Source organism: Rhinoraja longicauda, chromosome 33, assembly GCF_053455715.1.
Source record: "Rhinoraja longicauda isolate Sanriku21f chromosome 33, sRhiLon1.1, whole genome shotgun sequence".
Taxonomy (NCBI): domain Eukaryota; kingdom Metazoa; phylum Chordata; class Chondrichthyes; order Rajiformes; family Arhynchobatidae; genus Rhinoraja; species Rhinoraja longicauda.
Genome location: NC_135985.1, coordinates 5911106 through 5937140, shown reverse-complemented (window position 1 = coordinate 5937140; position 26035 = coordinate 5911106). Strand labels below are relative to the sequence as shown.

The 26035-nt window shown below is 40.6% G+C and overlaps 1 protein-coding gene across 2 annotated transcripts in view; it reads right to left on the bottom strand.

Moving 5' to 3' along the window:
* The window catches only part of galk2 (galactokinase 2), a 68522-nt gene extending 43057 nt beyond the window's left edge, over positions 1-25465 (bottom strand). Inside the window, exons 1-4 of one of the 2 annotated variants that reach the window (XM_078427300.1) lie at positions 24865-25465; positions 18054-18142; positions 13966-14089; positions 8700-8790 (exon numbers count right to left, since the gene is read on the bottom strand). In XM_078427300.1, coding sequence (XP_078283426.1) covers positions 8700-8790; positions 13966-14089; positions 18054-18142; positions 24865-24920 — 360 coding nt within the window. In that variant the 5' untranslated portion in view covers positions 24921-25465. The remainder of the gene's footprint in view (positions 1-8699; positions 8791-13965; positions 14090-18053; positions 18143-24864) is intronic. The other variant, XM_078427299.1, reaches the window with a different exon arrangement.
* Between the last annotated feature and the right edge of the window lie 570 nt (positions 25466-26035).

Below are 26035 nucleotides of genomic sequence, written 5' to 3'. Positions count from 1 at the left end.
AGGAAAAAAATGGAAGCGTCTGGCAAGTATGGAGAACAACAATGGGAGTGGCCTGTCAAGGCTCTACCATTTAGTGTGCATGTCCAGACCTGGTTTGACATACCAAAGTGCAACACCTCACACTTGGCAGAGTTAAATTCTATTTGCCACTCCTTCGTCCATCTTCCCAGCTGATCTAGATCCTGTTGTAAAGTTACCACTATACCACCAATTTTGGTGTCATCTGCAAATTTACGAACACAGTTAATGCATTGTCATCCAAATCATTAGTGTAGATTACAAGCAACGGTGGACTGAGCACTGATCGTTGTAGTATCACAGACCTCCAAATCACGCAAACAACCATCTGTATCCTTAAACTCCTTCCTCCAAGCCAGTTTTAAATCCAAATGGCTAGTTAACTTTGGATTCCACGTGATAAAACCTTCCAGGCTAACCCACTATGTGGACCTTATTTTAACCAACCAGCAAGACAATTCCAACCCCAATGAATTTTGGAAAGCCAAATGAAGCTCACAAAAAAATAATTAAAGAAAGACCCAAACCAGTAGGCCCCTGGCTTTGATCACCACATAGATTATGGTGTCTCTGAAATGCATCTGCACAGATCATGGTGGATGTAATATTTATAATAAATAGGAAATAAATGAAAAATAAATCTTCTCTAATGCAGTCAATAGGAACAGACAACAATAAACACCTTTTATTGCACAATACAAACACAAAAGAGAATCAATGATCTACACAATTTGCCCTTGCTGTGATTTTCTGCTCAAACATCCACATGCAAAATTACTTTTGCTCTACAGTTGCAGCAGACGTTAAAAAGTTTGATTTTCTTGCGCTGCTATTTTCTTTCTGCTTCTGCTTTATCTGTTCTATATCTGTAAACTAAAGCAGGTCTCATCTCTGCCTCTTAAATGCTGTAGCCTTCTACCTTTACACAGTTCTTCCTCATGGCTATACTTATATGCTCCCCAAACATCTACCTTGAATACATTGCACATTTCTCCCTTGGTACTGAAGGCCTTTTAACTCAATTTAATTGTGTTATTATCAAAGTGTGTCGCACGCGAGTGAGACGACCAAATATTTTGTAGGTACAGAAAATACAGAGCTTTATTTGTCATTCGGTACCGAGGTACCGAACAAAATTACGTTACCAGCAGTCACACAAAAAAAAAAAGAACACAAGACACATAACCCCAACACAAACATCCATCACAGTGACTCCAAACACCCCCTCACTGTGATGGAGGCAACAAAACTTCCGCTCTCTTCCCCACGCCCAAGTCCCCGCGGCCGAGCCGCACCGGGCGCTGAAACATCCCGCGGCCGAGCCGGGCGATGGAAGGCCCCGCGGTACAAGGTAACCCTGCTTAACCTTCATTACTAAAAATCAAATGAAAATAGTTACTGCCAAAAATAAATATCCATTTGTGGAAAAATAGAAGTTACATGAAATAAGGTCAGGCCACTCAAAGCCCTCTACACTTTTCACCTTCATAGCAGAGATTCCGTGTCAGAGCTATTTCCCCACAGCCGCTTTGAATTGGCTGGGTTGGGGAGGAAAATACAATTTATGGGTAATATATTTTACTCCAGAGTAAACTGGATATTTAAGTCTTAAGATTTGTTTTTTAGGGACAGGACAGTTGCACAGAATAATACGGAAATGTCTCTAGTGTTCAAAAATATTGCCCTTTGCCAATATACATAAGCACAAAAAAATCCCTTGGATATAGCTATTTGTTGGCACAAATAGGCAAAAAAAATAATACAAATTCTTGAAATTTTCAGCAGAAAACAATCAAGGCTATTTTATAGAGCTGTACCCTGGTGACATGCAAGTATAAAGTTTGAAATTCTTTACAGAAAATATAAAAAGTGACTGAAAATAACATTTAGTTATAAAAATTAATAATGTTATGTCTGCAATTCCCATGGCAGATTGAGAGCAAATTAAGAGTTGATATATCGATGCCAGCTATTTTGTCCTAGAGAACTCTAGCCAAACCTAGTATGAAAAAAAAAGGTTTGAGCAATATGTCTAGGCAACACTGATCCACAGGGTTCGGCCCTTGCATGGATGTAGCTTATAAAACTATCACGCAATGTTTCGCAAAGTGGTTTCAGCAAATAAAGTCTGCCAAGTATTGCTTTACTCATATCCCAGTGGAGTTAGAAATTCAAATTAATATAAACAGGCTATACCCTTGGAACCTTTTAACACTCCTACTTCAGGCTGCAGTGTTTCAAACTACTTTAGGGACCTGCTTTGTTGTGCAGAAACCCGAGTTATGCAACCCCCCCCCCCCCCCACCCATCCCCCCCACCCCAGCATTGTGCACTGATATTCTGCATAATGGAGCCTCTCAAATGAGTTTGAGGTTTTAGTCTGCAATTTCTTCCATTAAAAATCTCTAATCCAAGCTAACTGTTGCCAAATAAAAGGGAAACACTTACTCCGTGGATGGGAATAATTATGATGGAACTAAACCAGTGCAGGTTTCAGAACAATTCCTCAGGTGCGGTTCAAGAATGTCATCAAGAGACATCCAGAACCAAGTCACGGTGAACATCAAAAACACCATTTGCTCGAGTGCAAGGAAGAGTGAAGTCCCAACCAGCTGTTTCTCTCCCGATAATACAATCATTAATCATTTGCAGGGATAAGAAACTGACTGCTGGCAATATCGGTACAGTTGTGCTTGTTCGAGCTTTCCCATCCGACATATTAATTGCTAACTCGTTTCAGGCATTTTCCCTAAAGGGATCAAACATTTATTTCCACCCAAAGCTGTAAAATTAAGATGCCAGAACAAAGTTAAAGGAAACTTTAAATCAAACAAATTACTAGTTTGCCACTGTTTTCAGAACTTTGTGAGTATCCCAAATTTGCTAATGTGGCATCCAAATGTAATCCTGTTTCACATATGGTGAGAGCACACACACACACCGCAAAGGAAGTCCTTCCTTGACCGGACTTTGCTGGCTTTACCTTGCACTAAAGGTTATTCCCTTGTACTGTACTATAAATGTACTAGAATACACTGTCGAAACACTGTACACTGTGAATGGCTCGATTGTAATCATGTATTGTCTTACTGCTGACTGGATAGCACGCAACAAATCTTTTTCCTGTGCCTCGCTACACGTGACCATGTAAACTAAACTAAATCATGAACAGGAATGACTTTCACTATTCACTGGGATGCTAAACACAAATCTCCAGAGATCAACTATGTTTAGTGGAAAGACTGTCAGTCTCTTTTCAAATTTATTTAACCATGTTTAAGTTAGACTCAATGACCGAAATGGGAGAAAGAAAAATATACATTGGTGCTGCCATTCATTAGTTAGTGCAGCATACAATTCTTTCTCTGTTTCATACCATCCAAATAGACTTGCAATATCTTCATTTAAAGAGTCTTTCACTAAAAGTGTCTAATTAATGAACATCTTGATTTATCACTCGTCTTCCCATCTCTACCCCACTTTGAAGTGAATTACCTCAAGGATAATCAAGTGCTGTGCTGAAACAAGTTCATTATTTCAGTGTGGCCATTTTGTTTTCCAATATATTTTGTCTCGTGCTCAATATATAAATATTGTTCTGCCTATGACAGACCGATGAAAATGTGGATTTGGAAAGAAAACCAATGACTCTTTCCCCATCTTACAGCACACTTGCAGGAATATTTCTGCAACAATGGGAAGACAGGCACCCATGTTGAGATACTAGTTCAAAGGAATCCCAGGGATATATTTGCATTATAAACTCAACATGTTCATAAAGATTTTTATAGTGAGTCACTTTTAAAACAGCATTTCAATTACCATTTCCAGTTTAAGACGTGGATATATCTGCTGAAATATTTAATCCACTAAAGAACAATTTGAAACAAATCAAATTAGTATTATCTTGGCATCTATCTGGCAAATTACCCATGTATGTATTGCGCACAAAAACAGATCATGTATAATGCAGTCATTTGCTACCCTATCAATCTCTTAATCATCAGTTAGCTACTGGAGGTATTATAAATAGCAACCGTGAGTGACACTTTTTCCAATTACTGTTCTCTGATGTTCAGTTTGGATCTGTCAGAAACAAATTGCAAAATAAATCACAGCTTTTGTACTAACACGGATAGATGAAATGCATGCCAAGGATGACAAGTTGCCCTCAACATCAGTGCAGCATTCAGCCAATTATGTAGAAAGAAGTCATATCAAAACACACATAATGGGATGAAAGGAAAATTCTCTAGAGACTCTGTTATTCATACTGGAAAGAAAGCAACGATCATTGCCAGGGACTAATTATCACGGCATAGAATACTGTTGCAAGGTCACAAACAGTTGCCATTCCAATCAACCCTTGAGAGAGTTGGGGGGGGCAAAGTGCAGCTGGAAATGTGGGCAAAGATATACAGGGTGGTCAGAGTATGGCCAAGGATAAGATCAGATATGCGGAAACCAGAGGAAACCCAAGCACGGTTCAGTTGGAAGCCAGGGGCCAGTGTATAGTTGGAGACATGACCAAGTGTGCCAGAGAGGGAAGGAAGTGCTAAGGGCTGAAGGAGATGTATCTGCAGCAGTATGGGAGATGGTCAATAAGCAGCAGGTTGTGAGGATGAAATTAACTCTATGAATTGAGGAACAGGAAGCACTGAGGATGTGAGAGGTTTGGAGAAGAATGAGCAAGGAGGGAGAAAGCATGCAAGGGCACCTGTACTTCAGTCCATACATGTGTGCCTGTGAAAGATTGTGAGTGCATATGTACGAATGACACAACATGGGCAATGATCTACTTTGTCTGTACTAAAAGATTCCCACATTGAAGGATTTTTGTTAACGTGACCCCAGGTTTGGAAACAATGAAAACCACCAGCCGAGGATCTCATTACGAAAGCTCCTGATCCAAATACAAACAGCTCCACCTGTTTGTTCCCCTCTTTCATAAAGACCAAGAGTTAGGGCGGTATGGTAACGCAGCAGTAGAGTTGCTGCCTTACAGCGCTTGCAGCGCCAGAGGCCCGAGTTCGGTCCTGACTACGGGTGCTGCCTGCACGAAGTTTGTACGTTCTCCCCGTGACCGTGTGGGTTTATTCTGAGATCTGTCGGATTCCTCTCACACTCCAAAGACGTACAGGTATGTAGGTTAATTGGCTTGGTATAAGTGTAAATTGGCCCTAGTGTGTGTAGGCTTGTGTTAATGTGCAGAAATTGCTGGTCGGTGCGGACTCAGTGGGCCGAAGGGACTGTTTCCACGCTGTGTCTCTGAACTAAACTAAAGTTAGGCTGCTTTCTAAAACACTCAATATTTAGTATCCATCACAATTTCTTGGAGTATAAGGCAGTTAACTCCAATCCATACAAGCCTCTAAATTATATCTAATTTAGGCAGATTAAATTAGCAATAATTTTCACAAATGTGAAATTGTGACCACCAGGGAAAAGAAAACACCCCATTCTCTTGTCTTAAATGTCAACATCACCCCTTAATGGAAAATGCTACAACAGCTGATTAGAAATGTAATTAGAAAAGCCATGTCAACATTTTGGCTGGTCCAATTCATTACACATTGTGATATTCAAAACCACTCTTCACCATCAACCAGACCCAGTCTGAAGAAGGGTCTCGACCCGAAACATCACCCATTCCTTCTCTCCTGAGATGCTGCCTGACCTGCTGAGTTACTCTAACATTTTGTGAATAAATACCTTCGATTTCTACCAGCATCTGCAGTTATTTTCCTACACAGACCCATGTCAGTACGGTGAGAAACACTCACGACTGGTTTTAATAGGAGCAACCACACAACATCCAGGCAGAGCAGTTTGTTGCTCTCAACCCAAGAAAAATGATACGTCAATTTTTCTAAATGGAATTGCTTAATCCCAAAATAATGCTGAAAAACAATTCCATAGCTTTCTCCACATTTATTGGAAATGCCCTGTTTATCCAAAACACAATTGTTGCAACATTAGACTCTATCCATTTGATCACCATGAAAGCACTGAACCATCATCTTATCCAAGAATGAATCACTTAATTGGCCCTTGACAGGCTACGTCTGCTTCATGACATACGGTATTTATTGCAATGGGCTCCCTGCATGGATCATCCACATATGGTGCCAGCTCTCTAGTACTTTTTGCAGATGTAGAAGGCTGGGCAGGAGGATATTCCTCATGTGTCAAGCGAATCAGGCCGAGTCCCCCTGCTGCAAATATGCCTCGGGAGGCCTTTCCTTGGGGTCCCTCTCTGAACTGTGTTGACAACTTTTCTCAGATTGCTGCTAGTTAAAATTAGTGAAATAAATTAACTAAATATGCAATCCCAACAAGGATCACAATTAAACATTCTTCATCCCATTTTTCTTCCTGTCCTCCTAATCTTACCCTCTACCATCAAGCCAAATCCATCAACTTTCTTATGTAAATCACAATAATGTTTTAACTATAAGAAATACCCAACTATTTTTGTTGCTGAGCCAGACTGGGTAGATCGATATCCAATAACTTCACCAATCTATTACCACCACCAACCCAGATGGAAATCTTCAAACCTTTGGCACCCCAATGCAAGATTATTATTTATGTGTCATCTGTCTTACCTATTCCCTAGCTTAACACTGTTAGTAAGCACAGTGTAATATGCAAAGCATCAGTGGAAAGTCAATGAATGTGGAGTATTTAGTTTTCTTAAAGATACCGCATTGAAGCTTGTATTGACACCATGTTGGAATAAATAGAAGCCTAACTGATAGAAAGTCCCAGAAAGATAAACGGACCATTTTCAGTTGGTAAAGTGTATCTGATAAGAAATTTAGATGCTTTAATATATGTCAGGAAGCATTTCAAAGTAAATTAGCCACGTCAATGGATATTTTTTTTATGCTAGGGGTTTTATCTTTGCTCCATAATTGTAAATAAATTAATGTAACGGGTATTTTTTACTCAACCATTCAGAATCCAACTTAATGATTTAGACTGAAGACATTATGCATTGTATTTAAGTTTGCTGACAATACAGCTCATAAGATAATTTTTGAGGGCACAGAATTTTTGTAAAAGGATATAAACTGGTTAAGTGAGTGAATAGGACTATGGAGGATGGAGTATCATATCATATCATATATATACAGCCGGAAACAGGCCTTTTCGGCCCTCCAAGTCCGTGCCGCCCAGTGATCCCCGCACATTAACACCATCCTACACCCACTAGGGACAATTTTTATATTTACCCGCCAATTAACCTACATACCTATAATGTGGAGAAAAGCAAAATGATTATTTTTAGGAGGAAGAATAGAAAGGGATGGCGGTCATGGTGGCGCAGCGGTAGAGTTGCTGCCTTTCAGTGAATGCAGCGCCGGAGACCCGGGTTCGATTCCGACTACGGGTGCTGTCTGTACGGAGTTTGTACGTTCTCCCCGTGACCTGCATGGGTTTTCTCCGAGATCTTCACTTTCCTCACACACTCCAAAGACGTACAGGTTTGTAGGTTAATTGGCTTGGTAAATGTAAAAATTGTTCCTAGTGGGTGTAGGATAGTATTAATGTGCGGGGATCAATGATCGGCACGGACCCGGTGGACCAAAAGGCCTGTGTCTGCGCTGAATCTCAAAACTAAAACTAAATATGATTACTCAATTGAAAGTTGTTCTTCAGAGATACATTGACATTCTCATAGAAGAAACACACAAAGCAAGTTTGCACTACAGTAAGTAATTAGGAAAGTATAAGGAATATGGTATTATCAGCCTAGATTGCAAGAATAATGGGATCCAAAAGGAGGTAAGATTTTTTTCAAACAGGTAGAAATGATACTCTTGCCTTTGAAATAGTACAGAGATTGCTTATTAAAAATATGAAGAGACATCATAATGAGGAAAGATTGGCACTTTGCACCTAAACTCAGTGAAGTTCAAAAGAATGAGAGGTGACCTTACTAAAATTTAGGTTTTTACAGGATGACAAGGAACCTGCTGACAGGATGTTTCCTCTGGGTTTTGGGGATTGAGATCTCAAGGAATAGTCTCAGGAGAAGTGATTGCTCGTTCATTATTGAGATGAGGAAGAATTTTTGGTCTCAAAGGCTCATGAATCTCTGGAGTTCTGTACTCTAGAGCTGTAGATGCTGACTTATTATGTATATTGCAGTCTGTTAATTTTTCAACTACAGGGAACAGGCAGGAAAGTGGAGTTGAAACTAAGGTCAGATCAGATATGGTTTGCATGAAAATCAAAACAGATTCAATAGGACAAATATCATACTTCTCTTTCTGAAGTGGAGGGGTAAGAGAATGTTCCTGAACTTCTTTAAACTGTTCTCCGCTTTTTTTGTTTGCTTGGAAGTGCAGATGTAGCCATGGCTTCATAGTTCATCTGAAACAATTCACATGGACGTACAAAGTATTCCTATGTTTTATGCTCAAGTTTCAAGAGTTCGAGTTGAGCAACTTTCTGACTTAAAAGATGGGTGTGCCACCACTGAGCCACGTATGATATCTTAGCTACTATCCATCCTTACTCTAAAAGGTGTCTATTTTAAACAACTATGATCAAAAATGGACACATCTGCTTTCCCAAACATTTGGATAAATGTCAAGGCAGGCTTACTGCATTCCAAAGTTGGAATTTTGTTTTAAATGATTGACTCTGGAAAAATAATTGCTTTGCCTTACCTGAATTCCTTTAAATCCACAAAGAAAGTAGTATTGCCAAAGAGGTTTAGTTGTGTCAATGTGGATCTTGTTGAGATGAACACTATAATCCCTGCAGAAATAAAGATCATTGTTGAAGTGTATTCTAAAGAATAGCTAACTGCTGCCACCTGTTGGCATGAAGCAAAGGTCACCAACAAACTTATATCATCATATCATATCATATATATACAGCCGGAAACAGGCCTTTTCGGCCCACCAAGTCCGTGCCGCCCAGCGATCCCCGTACATTAACACTATCCTACACCCACTAGGGACAATTTTTACATTTACCCAGCCAATTAACCTACATACCTGTACTCTTTGGAGTGTGGGAGGAAACCGAAGATCTCGGAGAAAACCCACGCATGTCACGGGGAGAACGTACAAACTCCTTACAGTGCAGCACCCGTAGTCAGGATCGAACCTGAGTCTCCGGCGCTGCATTCGCTGTAAAGCAGCAACTCTACCGCTGCGCTACCGTGACAACTTGTCATTGTCCAAATCACAAATGCAGTAAAACTATTAATCCAGCACACTTGGGACTTTGCTGTGCTGGACTGGCAGATTTTCCAGTCTTTGAGATATAATTCCAATCAATATTGCAGCACACTTTTAATGAAAAAACGTTTTAAGATAGTATCATAGACACTTCAGTGAACCATGTACATTTCAAGGGCAAAGGACACAAAGTGCTGGAGTAACTCAGCAGGTCAGGCAGCATCTCTGGAGAACATGGATAGGTGTCGAGATGCAGTTTCTCCAGGGACGCCACTTGACCGGCTGAGTTACTCCAGCACTTCATATCTTTTTATGTATTAACCAGCATCTGTAGTTTCTAAATTTCAAGGAAACATGAGAACCAGGACTTCACTGATTTGTGAGGAACCCACAGGAACCAGGGTCCCATTAAAATTACATGAAACGTAGGCATCAGCACTTGACAAGATAGATGCCAAACAATTGAGATCTCTGAAAAATTGTGTAGTATATTAACAGTATTGCACTATAAATCCATTTGGTGGATCACTAGCCCAATAATCTAAAACAATTAACAATTTTAAATGTTATTGCACATTTAAAAATAAATCACCTATAGTCATATTATCAGGCAGCCATACAAGCCTTAAATTATCAACTTAATAGAAATATTTTAAGTAATGGATTACTATAATTTATTATACAAACGAGTAACAATTTAAAAATATATATCATTTCAATAAATGTTGAAATGGGGGTTTAACAATATGATTCCCCTATAACCAAAAGGTCCTGCATATTTCCCAGATTCTTCACGAGAAGAGAAAAAATGCAGCCAGTCTATTCTCCCCAAATGCTCTGAAAGGTCTAGAGGGTCAGAATCAAAACATTTCTAATCATCACACTGAGATTCAACTCTTCCTCACAAGAGGACTAACGCGAAAGGGGAATCTGGAAGGTGCAGGTCATTATTTTCAATAATGCTAGATTTATTGCCCTTTTTATCTATCTACAAACAAAAGCCTACCATACAATGAACATATCATCTACTTCTTTAGAGGAATCACATCTCCAAATGACCAAACCAAGAACTAAAAATTTTGATTTCTTCCAGCTGCTAACAACTCACATTACGTCAAATAGCCACTTGACTAAATGCGAATGGGTCAAAAAGGTAGCAAAAGGATAAGGATCAAAACAAAGCACAAATTCTTTGATCTTAAATGCCCCAGAAAGCATTTTCTCCCAGTCATGATTGTTTGGAAGACAGTGTGGAAATGCTGTTCCTATGGTAGACACAAAATGCTGGAGTAACTCAGTAGGTTAGGCAGCATTTCTGGAGAAAAGGAGTAGGTGATGTTTAAGACAAAAGAAGAGTTCCGACCTGAAACGTCACCTATTCCTTTTATCCAGAGATGCTGCCTGACCCGCTGAGTTATTGAAGCATTTTGTGTCTATCTTCGAAGTAAATCAGTTCCTTCCTACACATTTTCCTATGGCAGAGATGGTTAGATATGGTAAATTATGGTCGAGATGGAAGTAAATGGTAGAGATGGAAGTAAAAGGAAAATTACTGTCAGTTTAGTCAAGTCAAGTCAATTTTATTTGTATAGCACATTTAAAAACAACCCACGTTGACCAAAGTGCTGTACATCTGATTAGGTACTAAGGAAAAAAAAAAAGAAACATACAGTAGCACGCAAACAGTTCACAGCGCCTCCTCAATGAGCCTCAAATGCTAGGGAGTAGAAATAGGTTTTGAGCCTGGACTTAAAGGAGTCGATGGAGGGGGCAGTTCTGATGGGGAGAGGGATGCTGTTCCACAGTCTAGGAGCTGCAACCGCAAAAGCATTATCTTAAAGCAGAACAGACACGAGGGGCCAACTGAACAGACATGAGGGGCCAATATCATTTAAAAACGTCAACTAAACTTGATGTTGGTCAGTAACTTGTTAAACTTGAAACTGAAAATCAGTGCCACAAAGTTTCAATGTGATCACTTAGCACCAGCAGGAATGACTGTAACTCAAGTGAAATCAGACACCACAGTTACTAATGAAATGAGTCACGAGTGTGGAGTGTAGAAATAAAAAAAAATTTTTAGTGTACAATCTAAACCTCAATCAAAATCTGGAGCATATGGTGGTGGTTGAAATAATGTCTGTATTAGCTTGTGATGGTTTTGCAAGGGTCAGAATGGCATTTGTGAGAAAATTTGTTGTTGACAGCTGCAGCGAAGCAGTACAATAAGGTCCACAATTAGGTAATCCAGCAGCTGGGAAAGTTGCACTTCAGAAGATTTAATTTTAAATCACTTGACCTGCTCCTTGAAGCAGTCGTGTATATTTAGAAAGTTGAAGGGCCCACTTAGAAAGTTGACGTTCTGTTCTCCCATAGTCAACAATAAACGTTATGCTTGCTGGTGCCCCATAAAGGCCAACAAGTCCATAAACTTGATACACAAGTTCGGTTGAGAGCCCAGTCAGCAAAAGCTGGAGCAGGGAAGAAACAACCATGATGATGTCAGTCTGAGGTTTAGATAATTTCTACACCCAACCTCATTTGAATGTCCTCCTAATTTCTGCTTAAATCTCACTGGAAGGATGGTGGGGGGAAAGAGGAGACTGGTAGCTGCAGGTTTCTAGTAAGTACCTAAGCGAATAACACTGAGGTAAATGTGGCCTCCTCCTGACAGTTGTGCTTGAAGAAGTGGGACGAGGACAGGGGAGGAGGGGGGGGGAGGGGGAGGGAAAAAAAGAAATTTTCAATTTGAACCCAAACAAAAAATTTCAAGCAAAGGCAAAAAGTTTTCGACTGCTCCTAATCTAATTTGCTTCTAGTAGACAAGATGTGAGCAAGCTTCCTATTACAGGAAATAACAAAAGTAGGAGATGGGCACTTAGACCTAGCACAGTAAGTCATAAGGTCATAAGTGATAGTAGAATTAGGCCATTCAGCCCATCAAGTCTACTCTGCCATTCAATCATGGCTGATCTTTTTCTCCCTCCTAACCCCTTTCTCCTGCCTTTTCCCCATAACCTCTGACACCTGTACTTTTGAAAGTATTTTCTAAATAATCTTAAGTACCCCGAACATAATCACCAACTGCACCCATTACCTCAGTCAGTGATCAAATTGGAATTCCCATCTATATTTCTTAATTCATGATTCATGATTAATTGTATTAATCCCCATATTAATACAATTGACATACGGCTGTTAGACAATAGTCAATAGACAATAGGTGCAGGAGTAGGCCATTCAGCCCCTCGAGCCAGCACCGCCATTCAATGCGATCATGGCTGATCACTCTCAATCAGTACCCCGTTCCTGCCTTCTCCCCATACCCCCTCACTCCGCTATCCTTAAGAGCTCTATCCAGCTCTCTCTTGAAAGCATCCAACGAACTGGCCTCCACTGCCTTCTGAGGCAGAGAATTCCACACCTTCACCACTCTCTGACTGAAAAAGTTCTTCCTCATCTCCGTTCTAAATGGCCTACCCCTTATTCTTAAACTGTGGCCCCTTGTTCTGGACTCCCCCAACACTGGGAACATGTTTCCTGCCTCTAATGTGTCCAATCCCCTAATTATCTTATATGTTTCAATAAGATCCCCCCTCATCCTTCTAAATTCCAGTGTATACAAGTTACTTTTCATGCATTTTATAGCTTGGCCTGCATCTCAAGCCTGCCAAATCTGAAACGCACAATTTGAAAATTCATTACTTTCCCATTTTTCAATTGTGCAATTTAGCATATGTTCTAGATCTAATTTAGCAGAAATGCATCCAATGTGCAAAATATAAATGAAGTTGAAATTTAACAAGTTGTAAATCAGAGAAAACTGGAGACTCTTTAAATTAGAAAGAATACACCATATCTTGTTATCTATGCTACTTTGGCTGGTAAAATGTAATATGAGATGGCTAAAGTTGAGTACCTATTCCAGGAAACAACAAACGTAGGAGATGGGCACTTAGACCAAGCACAGCAAGTAGCTTGAACAATATATATTTTTTAAATAGCTTCAATAATATAAACTCATTACCACTTAAAATTTGAAATATAAATAATCCCAAATAATTGCGTACTAATAGCTAAAATGTATAAAAATTCAGACTTCATCAACATTTGCAGATAAGAGTTTGTCTTGGCATCATGTTCGGCACAGGCATTGTGGGGCCTGTTCCTGTGCAATATTGTTGTATTGTACGCTCTATTTTAATAAATCTTACTCTTTCTGAATCGGTCCTCAACATACTTTTCACCTCATCCCTCATCTTTATGAAGTATCATCGCTAACTTGCTTTTATTTTCCTCGTACCATGAAGAGTTTCCCACCAATTTCTTGGTCAGATGACTCAATCCTGGATATCTGTCAACTGATTTCTGTTATCCGACTTCTCAGCAATCTGCAACAGCAACCCAAAGTAGAAACAAGCAATTGCAGATGCTGGTCAACCCAAAGTAATCTGTCCCCAATTTTTCTTCCTCTTTCTTTTTGGCATTTATTAGAAAAGCACAGCTTAGATCAGCAATACACCTCATTAAAAACAGATTCAAACCAAGATCTTTATAACCCCGTGGTGCACTCTGCTATACTTAAAATACTTTTTTTTTAAATCTAAATATTAACTTTAAACATAACAATACAGAATTCAAATTTAGCACTGTCAAGACTTTTCAGTAAACACAATGCCCCATTAAAAAACTGGAATGAAAACTGCAATAGTTCTTTCTTATTCCTGTTTCAAATTAAATTACTCACAGGTATACAGGATTAGTGTTTGCCAGCTGGATGATATTTGTTTGCGTTGGTGTGACAGCTGCCAAGATATCTTGTTCCAAAGCCATTGGAAGTACAGCATAACCACTGTAATCAATGTGTTCCCCTGCAAAATATTTAAATGACTAAAATTATACAAGCATTTCATAACAAAAACAAATTACATAAATTAGGTAGTAAAAACATTTTAAGAACGCTTGTCAGGTTTCATGTTAAGTAATATAGAAAGTGGGTATTTTCAATTCCACTTCATGATAACAGAGAACCACAAGGTATAATATCCCACATTTATAGATCCTATTCACGTGGCCATTCTTTGGCATACTAGCTGATCAGAGCATTAGATTAATAAATGAATGAACAAGTTTATTGGCCACGTATGTACACATACAAGGAATGTGCCTTGGTGCTCCGCTAGCAAGTAACAACACGAACATACAGTAAACAATTAAGAATAAGCATAAAACATTACAACATTAAGAATACATCATTACGGTTTAAACATGTGAGTGAAATAAACTAGAGCAAAATGTAGCTGGATCCTGTCCTCATGCATGTTTTTCAGCAACATCATGAGATAGTGATCAGATGGCTGTTTTGTGTCCTTCCACCAAAGGATTCTGCATGCCAATTGGCAATTTACAGTGTAGATTGAGATAATCTTTTTCACCACAAGGCAAGGATCTGGGTGTTTTGTAAAATTAAGGCATGATTACTGTTGCCCACTATGTAATTGTAGTAAAAGGAAAGCTGACTTAACAAGTTTAATTAACAACATTTGGGCCACAATCAATGCATTGCATGTTAAGATCTAGTTTTCTAGTTCAAAGTGTTAACAATACTAGTTTTTAAATCATCCTCACTTAATTGCCTTTGCGGTTTAGTCTTGTAACCATCTGATTTTCATCTTTTCCAAGAAACAGAACACAATGCATATTTTATGCTGTTCTCAGAATCTGCCTTTAGTTCACAAGTCGGCCGTTAAAGAATCGATAGAACGCTGGAAGAACTCAGCAAGCCAAGCAGCATATGTCGAAACAAAAAGGTGTAAATTGACATTTCAGATTGAGACCATACCTCACCAAAACATTGACTTACACAATGCACCTCCACTGATGCTGCTTGACACGACATGTTCTTCCAGAATTTTGGTTTTCTTTTAGACTCCAGCACCTGCAGTCTATTTTAGTTTAAAGAATCCAAAGTACATTAATGTAAAACTAACATCTATCCAACTTTGGTTAATTCGCACATGAAATTTATCATCGTCAGCTCAAACCTTAGCATAATTGACAAATTTAGGAGAGTTCAACGCTTATTCCAGTACCTGACCATGCATTCCAGGCTGACATCTCCATGAGGTATTGAGTAAGAACTGCATTAAAGGAGTTCATGCCTTTCAGATGAGATGAGATTAAGGTCCCATCTAAATGATATCCTAACCAGCATTTCTCCCTGAACAAATATAACTAAATCATTCTGCTGATCATTCACCTTACTGCCATTTTCAGGAAAGTGCCATGTACAGATTTATGTACAGTTATGTTTCCCTAACATTGAGCAACTACACTTCAAAGGCAATTAATTAGCTACAATAAGCTTTGGGATCATTTACAGTTACAGACAGATTCATGAATGATATTAATAACAATTTATTTAAATCACACAATAACATTATCCATGTTTGCAGACTGGCATATTTAAATAAATACACATCATGCATCAATAATAACTTTGCTGAGTATAAACAATATTTTTTTGAAAAGCTACCGATACCAACCATTCCGAACAATTGCCATTAACTTCTGTTTACTTTGACTCACTGAAGTCTTTCCAAATAGACAATAGACAATAGGTGCAGGAGTAGGCCATTCGGCCCTTCGAGCCAGCACCGCCATTCAATGTGACCATGGCTGATCATTCTCAATCAGTACCCCGTTCCTGCTTTCTCCCCATACCCCCTGACTCCACTATCTTTAAGAGCTCTATCTAGCTCTCTCTTGAATGCATTCAGAGAATTGGTCTCCACTGCCTTCTGAGGCAGAGAATTCCACAGATTCACAACTCTCTGACTGAAATTTTTTTTCCTCATCTCCGTTCTAAATGGCCTACCCCTTAATCTTAAACTGTGGACCCTGGTTCTGGACTCCCCCAACATTGGGAACATGTTTCCTGCCTCTAACATGTCCAACCCCTTAATAATCTTATATTTTTCGATAAGATCCCCTCTCATCCTTCTAAATTCCAGTGTATACAAGCCTGGTCAAGTCCAGTCTTTCAACATATGACAGTCCCGCCATTCCAGGAATGAACCTAGTAAACCTACGCTGCACGCCCTCAATAGCAAGAATATCCTTCCTCAAATTTGGAGACCAAAACTGCACACAGAACTCCAGGTGCGGTCTCACTAGGGCCCTGTACAACTGCAGAAGGACCTCTTTGCACCTATACTCAACTCTTCTTGTTATGAAGGCCAACATTCCATTGGCTTTCTTCACTGCCTGCTGTACCTGCATGCTTCCTTTCAGTGACTGATGCACTAGGACACCCAGATCTCATTGTACGTCCCCATTTCCTAACTTGACACCATTCAGATAATAATCTGCCTTCCTATTCTTACCACCAAAGTGGATAACCTCACACTTATACACATTAAACTGTATCTGCCATGCATCCGCCCACTCACACAACCTGTCCAAGTCACCCTGCAACCTCATAGCATCTTCCTCACAGTTCACACTGCCACCCAGCTTTGTATCATTTTAAGCATTTCAATCATTTTAGTTCCTTTTAAGCAATATGTGTTGAGGATTAGATGAATTACTGAATCTGACAACAGTGGCACAAAGAGTACAGTCCTGCCAAATGAAGCTAATAGCAGGGGAAGTGACCACTACCCTTCTCGTGGCACTTCTCACACAACTGCAGGAGGTACAGCAGCTGCCCTCCCATCTCATCCCTTCCCACCGTCCAGGGATCCTACAGCCCTTCGGGGTGAAGCAGAAATTTGCTTGCACTACTTCCAACTTAGGTTGTATCGTTTAGCGCTCAGAACCCGGTCTTTTCAGAACAGTTGAGCTGCGTGTAATTTTAATTTTAAGCTTCTCGTTGCATGTCATTTTAATTCTACATCCCACTCCCTCTGATCTCTCCATATTTGACCTTTCACATTGTTGTATTAAAGCCCAAAACACACTCGAGGCACGTTCTCATCTGCCATCTAGGCATAGAACTCAGGACTCCATACTTAATTCAATTATTTCTGATAATAAGATTTTACTGTTTGTGCTTGAATTTCTACTCACCATAGCCTTAATTCTGTTTCTCTCACTGCATAGTTGCCGCCTGACCTGCTGAATATTTCCAGTATTCTCTTTTACTTCACGTTTGCAGTAGCTAATGTGTTCCACATCTCGTTCAATCATCTTTCATTGTTTTTCCTCTATCTTTTGTCCTCAATCATCTCCCTCTTTTTACACTACTATATCTGGTACAATTAACAAGCCGTCACCACCTTCTCTCTGACAGCACCAACAGTACAGTGTGTGCATAACCTGGATTCTCCTGGTCTCCACTCATCACAGGCATTCCCTTTGTTCCCACCATTCATCCCTCCCTCTCTCCTATCTTTTAGTTTGGTCCAGTAATATCTTACCGCATGCAATATTTGCACGCCAATGCTTTTGTGCAACTAGCAAATCACAAGCATTTTGAAAGAAATTACTAACCTAGTCAATAAATTTTACTTAGTCATTCTCCTGCCTCAGAATAAATGTAAACATGATGCTATTGAATGCACAAATGCCACTGAGGCAAATCTTGAAAATGACATTTTAAACTAATGTTAATTTGAAATACTTTTAATATTTATAAAACAGAATACAATGCTACCAATAGCTGTGGCAAATTTGTTCCTCAAGGTTTATCAAGACTTTGCACACATGGTACCAAAATGATGTTGAAGCTGATGGATGCTGTTTTAACATGTGGCAAAATTGCAATTAAATATGAGATAATAAATTTATTTATTTTTAAGTTGTTGATAGTTTATTTAATATTTTTTCACATACCAATTAAATTGACTCGACCAGGAGCCCGAGCATAAAATGCAGGTGGCATGCCATATTTAGATATAAAGGCATCTTTCAATTTTGTGAACCTGAAAAAAAAGTAATAACAGAACATAAATTATTTTTACAATGCTTAGGAGGCAGTAAAACACCCATCTTTATTTGATTTGTTATGACGTTTTCAAACATATTAATATTAAATTACGAACTAAAAATAAGGAAAACAGAAATCATAATAAATCTATGCAGCAAAACTCTAAGTAAAGAAACAAAAAGGAATTTTCCAACAAAACGGAACATGCTGGAATAATGTCAGCGGATCAGCCACCATCTGTGGAAAGAGAGATAGTTAATGTTTAAGGTTTGGGACTTTCACCAGAACTGGGAAAAAGATAGACACATTATTCTAGATAGTGGCGAATATGGGAGAGGGCAATAGGGAGAATAAAGGGAATTGCCCTACAAGGTGTCTGACACTTTAATTTGCCATTCACTTTCAACAATCTCTGTCTATAGTCTCCTCCACTGTTACAATGAGACCCAAAACAAGCTCAAAACACAATGCATTAACTTTTACCTGCACATATTGCTATTTCTCATATTTCTTCAATTTTTCACACATTCTTCATATTTGTATCAGGATCAGACATTTTTACCTGTCATCTCTTTTCTCCTTTTTTATAAATCAGATACAAACATGTTACTCAGATAAAGGAGCATATCCATCCCCTATTTGCCATTTTTTCCACCATAATCAGAGATATTCCCTTTGTTCCACCGATTGGCCTTCTCGACTATCTGGAATAATTTATTTCTCCATACCCGATTCCCGATGAAAGATCACAGAACTGAAACATTCACTGTTTCTCTTTCCATTGGTGCTGCCTGCTGAGTATTTACAGTTTGACAACTGTTTTACATGTTCATTTACAGCATTTATTTTCTGTTTCTTAGGGCGGTTCGAGCTGCTGCCTCGCCAGAGACTTGGTTCGATCGTGACCACAAAGGCTGTCTGTACCGAGTTTGCATGTTTTCCCTACAAGTTTTCTCCCGCTGTTCCTGTTTCCTCCCACATCCCAAAAATGTGCAGGTTTGTAGGTTAATTGACCTCAGTAAATACCTCACCAAGTGCGCGAGAAGGGAATAAGAAATTGGGATAACACTGAATTAGTGTAAATGGGCAATCAATGGTTGGTGTGGACTCAGTGCCAAAGGGGCTGTTTTTATGCTGTTTTGGTAAATAAAACTAACTTTCAAGGAATTTACCACTTTAATTCTCAGGATTTCTTTTGTAGATTTATACCTACAAAGTAGTGTGCAATGTTTCCTTTGCTTTAAGTCATTGCAGTTATTGTTGCTATTACAATATATCTGCTGGAACATCATCAGCAAGTCAAAATTGCTGCAAGTTGTGACTTTCTAGAAATGTATAAATTGAAAAGAGTTTTGATCATCCTTGAAAAGACAACCTTTCAGAATGTGGGGGGGTGATAAAAATCTCATGAAAAATGGCAATGGTAACGTTTCAACTAAATGGGATCTATTTAAGGAAAAACACAAAGTGCTGGAGTAACTCATGCAGAACATGGATAGGTGATGTTTCAGCTCAAGACCCTTCTTCCATGCAGATGCAAAATTTAATGCAGAATTAAATACAGCACAGCAACTGGCCTTTCAGTCCAAATGCCATTGTTTATTTTCCGCATTATGCTCATTACACACTTGATGACCTTGCCCTTTCTAGAGATTCCTAACTTTTACTCACTCTCTCTTTGACGTAGATAGCTTCCTTTTAAATTATTTTAAGCAGTTCATATAATTTCATCTACAGGGTGGCGTTCCATATTTCTCTTGCTTTCTGGATCAATATACTGCTAAATAATTCCTCATAAATCTTGCCACTACCAGAATTAAATAGATCCCAATGTAGAAGCAAGGAACTGCAGATGCTGATTTACCAAGGAAAGGCACAAAATGTAGGGGTAACCTAGCGGGTCAAGCAGCATCCCTGGAGAACATGGATAGGTAACGTTTCGTGCCCTTTTTCAGACTTATCTGTGCCCACACCTCAACGAGTTCCAGGCTTGCAATGATGTACAGCTCTATTTCTGTTGTCTCTGCCTCCAACCCCTTTTCTATGGTAAGCCCTCATCACCCAATGACAATCCCTTCTCCTGGCCTTCATTGCGAGAGGATTTGAGTTTAGGAGCAAGGAGGTCCTACTGCAGTTGTACAGGGCCCTGGTGAAACCGCACCTGGAGTATTGTATGCAATTTTGGTCTCCTAATTTGAGGAAGGACATTATTGCTATTGAGGGAGTGCAGCGTAGGTTCACCAGGTTAATTCCCGGGATGGTGGGACTGACACATGATGAAAGAATTGGGTCGACTGGGCTGGTATTCACTGGAATTTAGAAGGATGAGAGGGGATCTTACAGAAACATTTTTCACAGTTTCACAGTTTAAGAATAAGAGGTAGGCCATTTAGGACTGAGATGAGGAAAAACTTTTTCATGCAGAGTTGTGAATCTGTGAAATTCTCTGCTACAGAAGGCAGTGGAGGCCAATTCACTGGATGTTTTCAAAAGAGAGTTAGATTTAGTTCTGAGGGCTAAAGGAATCAAGGGATATGGGGAAAAAGCAGGAACGGGGTACTGAATTTAGATGATCAGCCATTATCATATTGAATGGCAGTGCTGGCTTGAAGAGCCGAATGGCCTACTCCTGCACCTATTTTTCTATGTTTCTATGTTACTATACGAGTGCTCCATTTCACATCATGATTAACTCAGAGACTGGAACAGTGAACTTCACCGAGCTCATAGATAACTACTGTGCATCTGCATTGGTTATCCCCCACAAATGTGGTGATTCCTAGCCACAAGTTATTACTAGCTGCAATATATGTGTAGGAGCCATTTATGCTTAATTCAGTTATTGTCATTGTGTTATGGCTATGTTTTAATATTTCTAGTTTAAGTCTTTTTTGCCTGCTTGTGGGTGTGACTTGATGCGTAATGGGGAGTGTCTAGATGGGAGATGGCTAGCGTGGCGACAGAGGTTGTGGGTCAGTTTAGACTCGGAGGATGGTGAGCAAACAGTTCTTTACCATGCGTACCATGCGCTCGCACCAGTTATATTTGTAAGAACCATACGGTAATAACTGCAAGAATTTCTAGATATTGTTTGAAGAAGAAATAGTTGATAAAGTACGGAAACTGATGAATTACTCTATGATTTGTGCTACTTTAATAAAACCAATTAACGAAGAAAAGGAGTTTGGAAGATTTGTTTTGTCATATCAGGGTGCGACGTGTGCGTAAGCTATAACTACATTTCATCCCCGAGAAGTAATGGCTATCGAAGTGGGATTTCGAGATGGTATAGAAACTGCCATTACAATATGCCAAGCACATTGTGTCAAAGAATGTTAATATCAGAGAAGGGTACATAATATCTGTGGCTATAAATGCAACAGTCAATAGTGTTTAATTGTCATATGCACCAGGAACGGAACTATGAAATTCTTATTTCGTTTAGATATACAGCATGGAAACAAGCTCTTCAGACGACCTAGGCCACGCCAACAAATGATCACCTGTACAATAGTTCTATCCTAGAAACCAAGGTTAATTTACAGAAGTCAATTAGCCTACAAACCTGCCCATCTTCAGAACGTGAGAGGAAATTGGAGCACTAGGAGAAAACTCACATAGTCACAGGGAGAACATACAAACTCCATACATACTGACCAAGCATGGTCAGGATTGAACCTAAGTCTCTGGCACTATAAAATAGCAACTCGACCACTGCGCCACTGTTCCGCGACTATTTGCTACAGCTTTACAGGCACGTTAATTCAACAAGACATCAAATAAATGTAGAATAAACAATAAAGGATCAATTATACTAGGTAACCAGACCATGACAGTGCAAGTCCAAGTACAACCTTATATAAAGTCTATAGTATTTCAATGTTGAGGTAGGATTGTGCAGTACGATTTATGAGCTTGATGGTTTATTGGAAACACAGTTCTTGAACCTGAAGGTAATGGTCCTCAGGTCCCTGTACCTTCTTCCCAATGATAGCAGTGAGATGAGAGCATGGTGGTCTAATAGTATCTGTTATCTTCTTGAGGCAGTGCTTCCTGGAGATCCCTTCAATGGTGGGGAGGTCAATATCCTTGATGGCCCGAGTAACATGCATCATTGGCAGATACATTTTAAACCTGTTAAGTGTGTGGTGACGCACTTTGGGAGGACCAATAAGAAAAAGACAAACACAATGAATGGCTGCGTCTTTGGGAATATTGAGGAACAGAGCGACCTTGATGTACAAGTCCAAGGATCCCTGAAGGTGGCAGCACAGGTAAATAAGGTAGTGCAGAAATTGAATATTTCTGCATTAACCAGATCATAATAATAAAAGTACAGGGAGGTTATGGTGCAACTTTATTAAATATTGGTTAGGCCACAGCTGGAATACTGTGCACACGTCTGGTCACCATGCTTTAGGAGGGATTTGGTTGCACTGGAGAGGGTGGTGAGAAGGTTTACTAGAATGTTAGCTAAGATTAAGTGTTTCTGTTGTGAGGGGAAATTGGTAAGGCTGTGTTTGGTTTCTTTGAGGTGGAGTGATAGAGGGAGTCAGAGGTGAACAAAATTAAGAGGAGGCACTGATATGGTGAAGAGTAAGAAACGTGCTATGGGAGTGGGGAACTAGAGAGCAAGGGGTAAGAGGTTTAGAGCGGATCAAGGGAAGAACTTTATCAACAAGGCATAAATCACTACTAACCCAGCACTTGTAAGCAGCATTCGTATAGTCAGGGACATGATCAGCATGGACGTAGTATTCTCTGGGGCTTGTTTCTCTGTTGGATCACTTTCTGCCTCAGTAATTCCATCCTCCAGGAGGACATGCAAAGTTGTTTATGGGAAACAACAATCTCCAAATGACTCTAAATTTCTATATACCACCCTGATTATATTACAAACTAGAAGCAGGAGTAGGTCACCTGGCATCTCGACTCCTCTGCCATTCAACGAGATGATGGCTGACCTAACTATAATCTTAATTCTGCATTTTTTGTCTTCCAGTAGTGACTTTTCTTTCCCTTGCTTATCAAGTGTCCATCTACTTCTACCTTAAAAGTACTAAAATTCTGCATTCGTCAATCTTTGAGAAGAGAATTTAAAATGCCTCATGACCTTTATGGTCTTTGATGTTCCAGGCTTATGACCTGCATGATGATGGAACTCTCCAATAAAGCAACATTTTGATTGCTTTTCAAATGATGCCAATATTGGTCTTGGTGGCAAAATCTATGCCTAGGATTTATTTTTAATTGCTTCGTCAAAATTGGTTTTGATCTAGGCAGGATCACAATAATCCAAAAAAAGGTGCTGGAGTAACTCAGCGGATTAGGCAGCTCCTATGGAGAACATGGATAAGTCATGTTTTGAGTCGGGATTGATTATGGTGGAATGCCAGTGGGGGCTGGCGAGCGACGGGTAGATATGGGTGAGAAGGGGTTTTGATAAGACAGATAGTTGGACAAAGGCTAGATATAAAAAGACAAATAATGTAGGATAAGGATAGAGGTGGTGTGAATTGTGAAGCCAGAAGAAGGAATATAGGTGGCAAGGGATGGGGGGGGGGGGGGGGGTGACAAAGGGGAAGGGAAGTGGGTGTGAATCTAGGTTGGCCACAGTAAGGGGGAGATAAAATAAGCATTAAAAAGGGGTTTTGTAGGTTAGTTACCTAAAATTGTAGAATTCGATGTTCTACGGTTTGGTTATAAGCTACCCAAGCAGAATATGAGGTGCTATTCCTCCAGTTTGTGTGTGGCCTCACGTTGGCAATGGAGGAGTCCCAGGAGTTAGGAAGATCAGAATGGGAAGAGGAGTTAAAATGGTTAGCAACCAGGAGATCTAACAGGTCTTGGAACGGACACCATGTCTATGCTTTAAATAAATACGCACGACAGAAAATAGGTGAATTAATTGGTTGTATCCTCCCTTTTTCAACAGGAAAGTGTTCTTTTTAATAGAAAATGAATTTCCACCAAGGCAGCACGATTGTATTTTGAATCACGCCTGACCATATCCTTGATTGTTTGAGCCCTACTTTTAAAACCCCTGGTCAAATACTGTCCACCGATACGTGCCAGATATTTTGTGTTACTTTGGTGTCATGCACACTTGGCCACTGTGTACACGAGCCATAACGAAACTAAACAGTGTAAACGTGTTGCACTCGTGACAGTCCTTGCGCATCTCGTGACATAAACCCAATTTTCAACTTTAAATCGCTTTAAAACGTTTGAAAACCATGATGAATGTAAATGACTGGGTAAGAGTAGTCTGTCGATTAGGGGAATGAGTATGCAGTTCATCAAATAAACCAAATCAATCGTGTTATATGTAGAATGGGTGATTGAATTGACAGAATTATCGTGGACAGGTGTTGATTTACACCATGTTATGTTCGTGTCGATTTAAACACAACTAACTGATCGCGTCTTGTCAGAGGGATAGTTCAGAAAAGCTGAACTCGACATTGTTTGTTAACCAAATTTTTTTAAAAGACAATTTTTTTATAATGCCTGCCTCGTGATTAATAAAGCCTGAAATCATCAATCCCATCCCGGGACTTGTGGGTGTATTATTAAGCATCCCAAACAGTGAATTGGAGACATAAGGAACTGCGGGCGATGGTTAACAAACACAAACACACACAAAGTGCTGGAGTAACTCAGTGGATTACTCAGCCAAGTTGCTTAAACCGCGGCAAAGTTGCGTGGGCTCTCTACCTTTCACTTTCTGACACCTGCAACAACAGTTGCGGCGGCGTGGCGCCATCCTCCATCCCTCTGCCTCAGGTCCGGCGATGGTTTCCCTTGTCTGGGCTGGGGTTCCTCCCCTGTTGCTCCTTGCACAGCCAGAGGTCTGAGGGCCCTCGGTCCCGCTCTAGGATGCCTCCCCGGTAGCTCCTTGCACAGCTACGGGCGAGGAGTCGTCCTATCCTGTGTCTGGGCTTCCTTCCCCCGTTTCTCCTGACCTTGCACAGCCGAGAGTGAGGAGAGCAAGGCTCGGGATTCCCCTGGAGGCTCCTTGTCCCGTCCCTACGCCAGGCTACTTGCACAGCTGGGGTTATGGAGACTCCCTGTCGTGGGGATCCTTGCACAGCTGAGGGCGAGGAGGTGCCCTGTCCTGATCTGGGATCCCTCCCCCCCCCCCCCGCAGCTCCTGTGCAGACGCTCTATCCTGGCTTGGGACTCCTCCGGCGGCTCCTTGCTCTGCCCTGGACCGTCCCTACGCCAGTCTCCTGGCACAGGCTGCCGAGGGTGGGGAGGTGCCCTGTCCTAGCTTGGGATTTCCCTGGCGGCTCCTCGCTCTGTCCCCACTCCCCCCTCGCCCTGTCCCCACTCCCCCCTCGCCCTGTCCCCACTCCCCCCTCGCCCTGTCCCCACTCCCCCCTCGCCCTGTCCCCACTCCCCCCTCGCCCTGTCCCCACTCCCCCCTCGCCCTGTCCCCACTGCAGGCTACTTGCACAGGCGACGTTGAGGAGCCGCCCTGTGCTGTGATCTTTGCACAGCCACAGTACAGGGTGTGCAGACGCCGTGTCCCGCCTTGGCCTTGGGCTCTCCCCCCTCCCCTGTCCTTACTCCAGGCTACTTGTGTAGAGCTGTGCTGGGGTTATGGAGCCTCACTCTTGGCTTGGGCCAGGCTCCCAGATCCGTTCACCACGGATATCCTGCCAACCGATGCCGGAATTACTCCAGAGAAGGAACTGCAGATGCTGCTCTACACCCAAGTCAAGATAATGGGCACAAAATGCTGCAGTAACTCAGCGGGACAGGCAGCATCTCTGGAGGGGAAAACAAAAAAAAAATAGGCGTCATTTTGGGGTCGGGACACTTCTTCAGACTGAGAGTATTCAGGAACCGCAAGCATAAACAAAAACCCACTGCGCTGAACGCC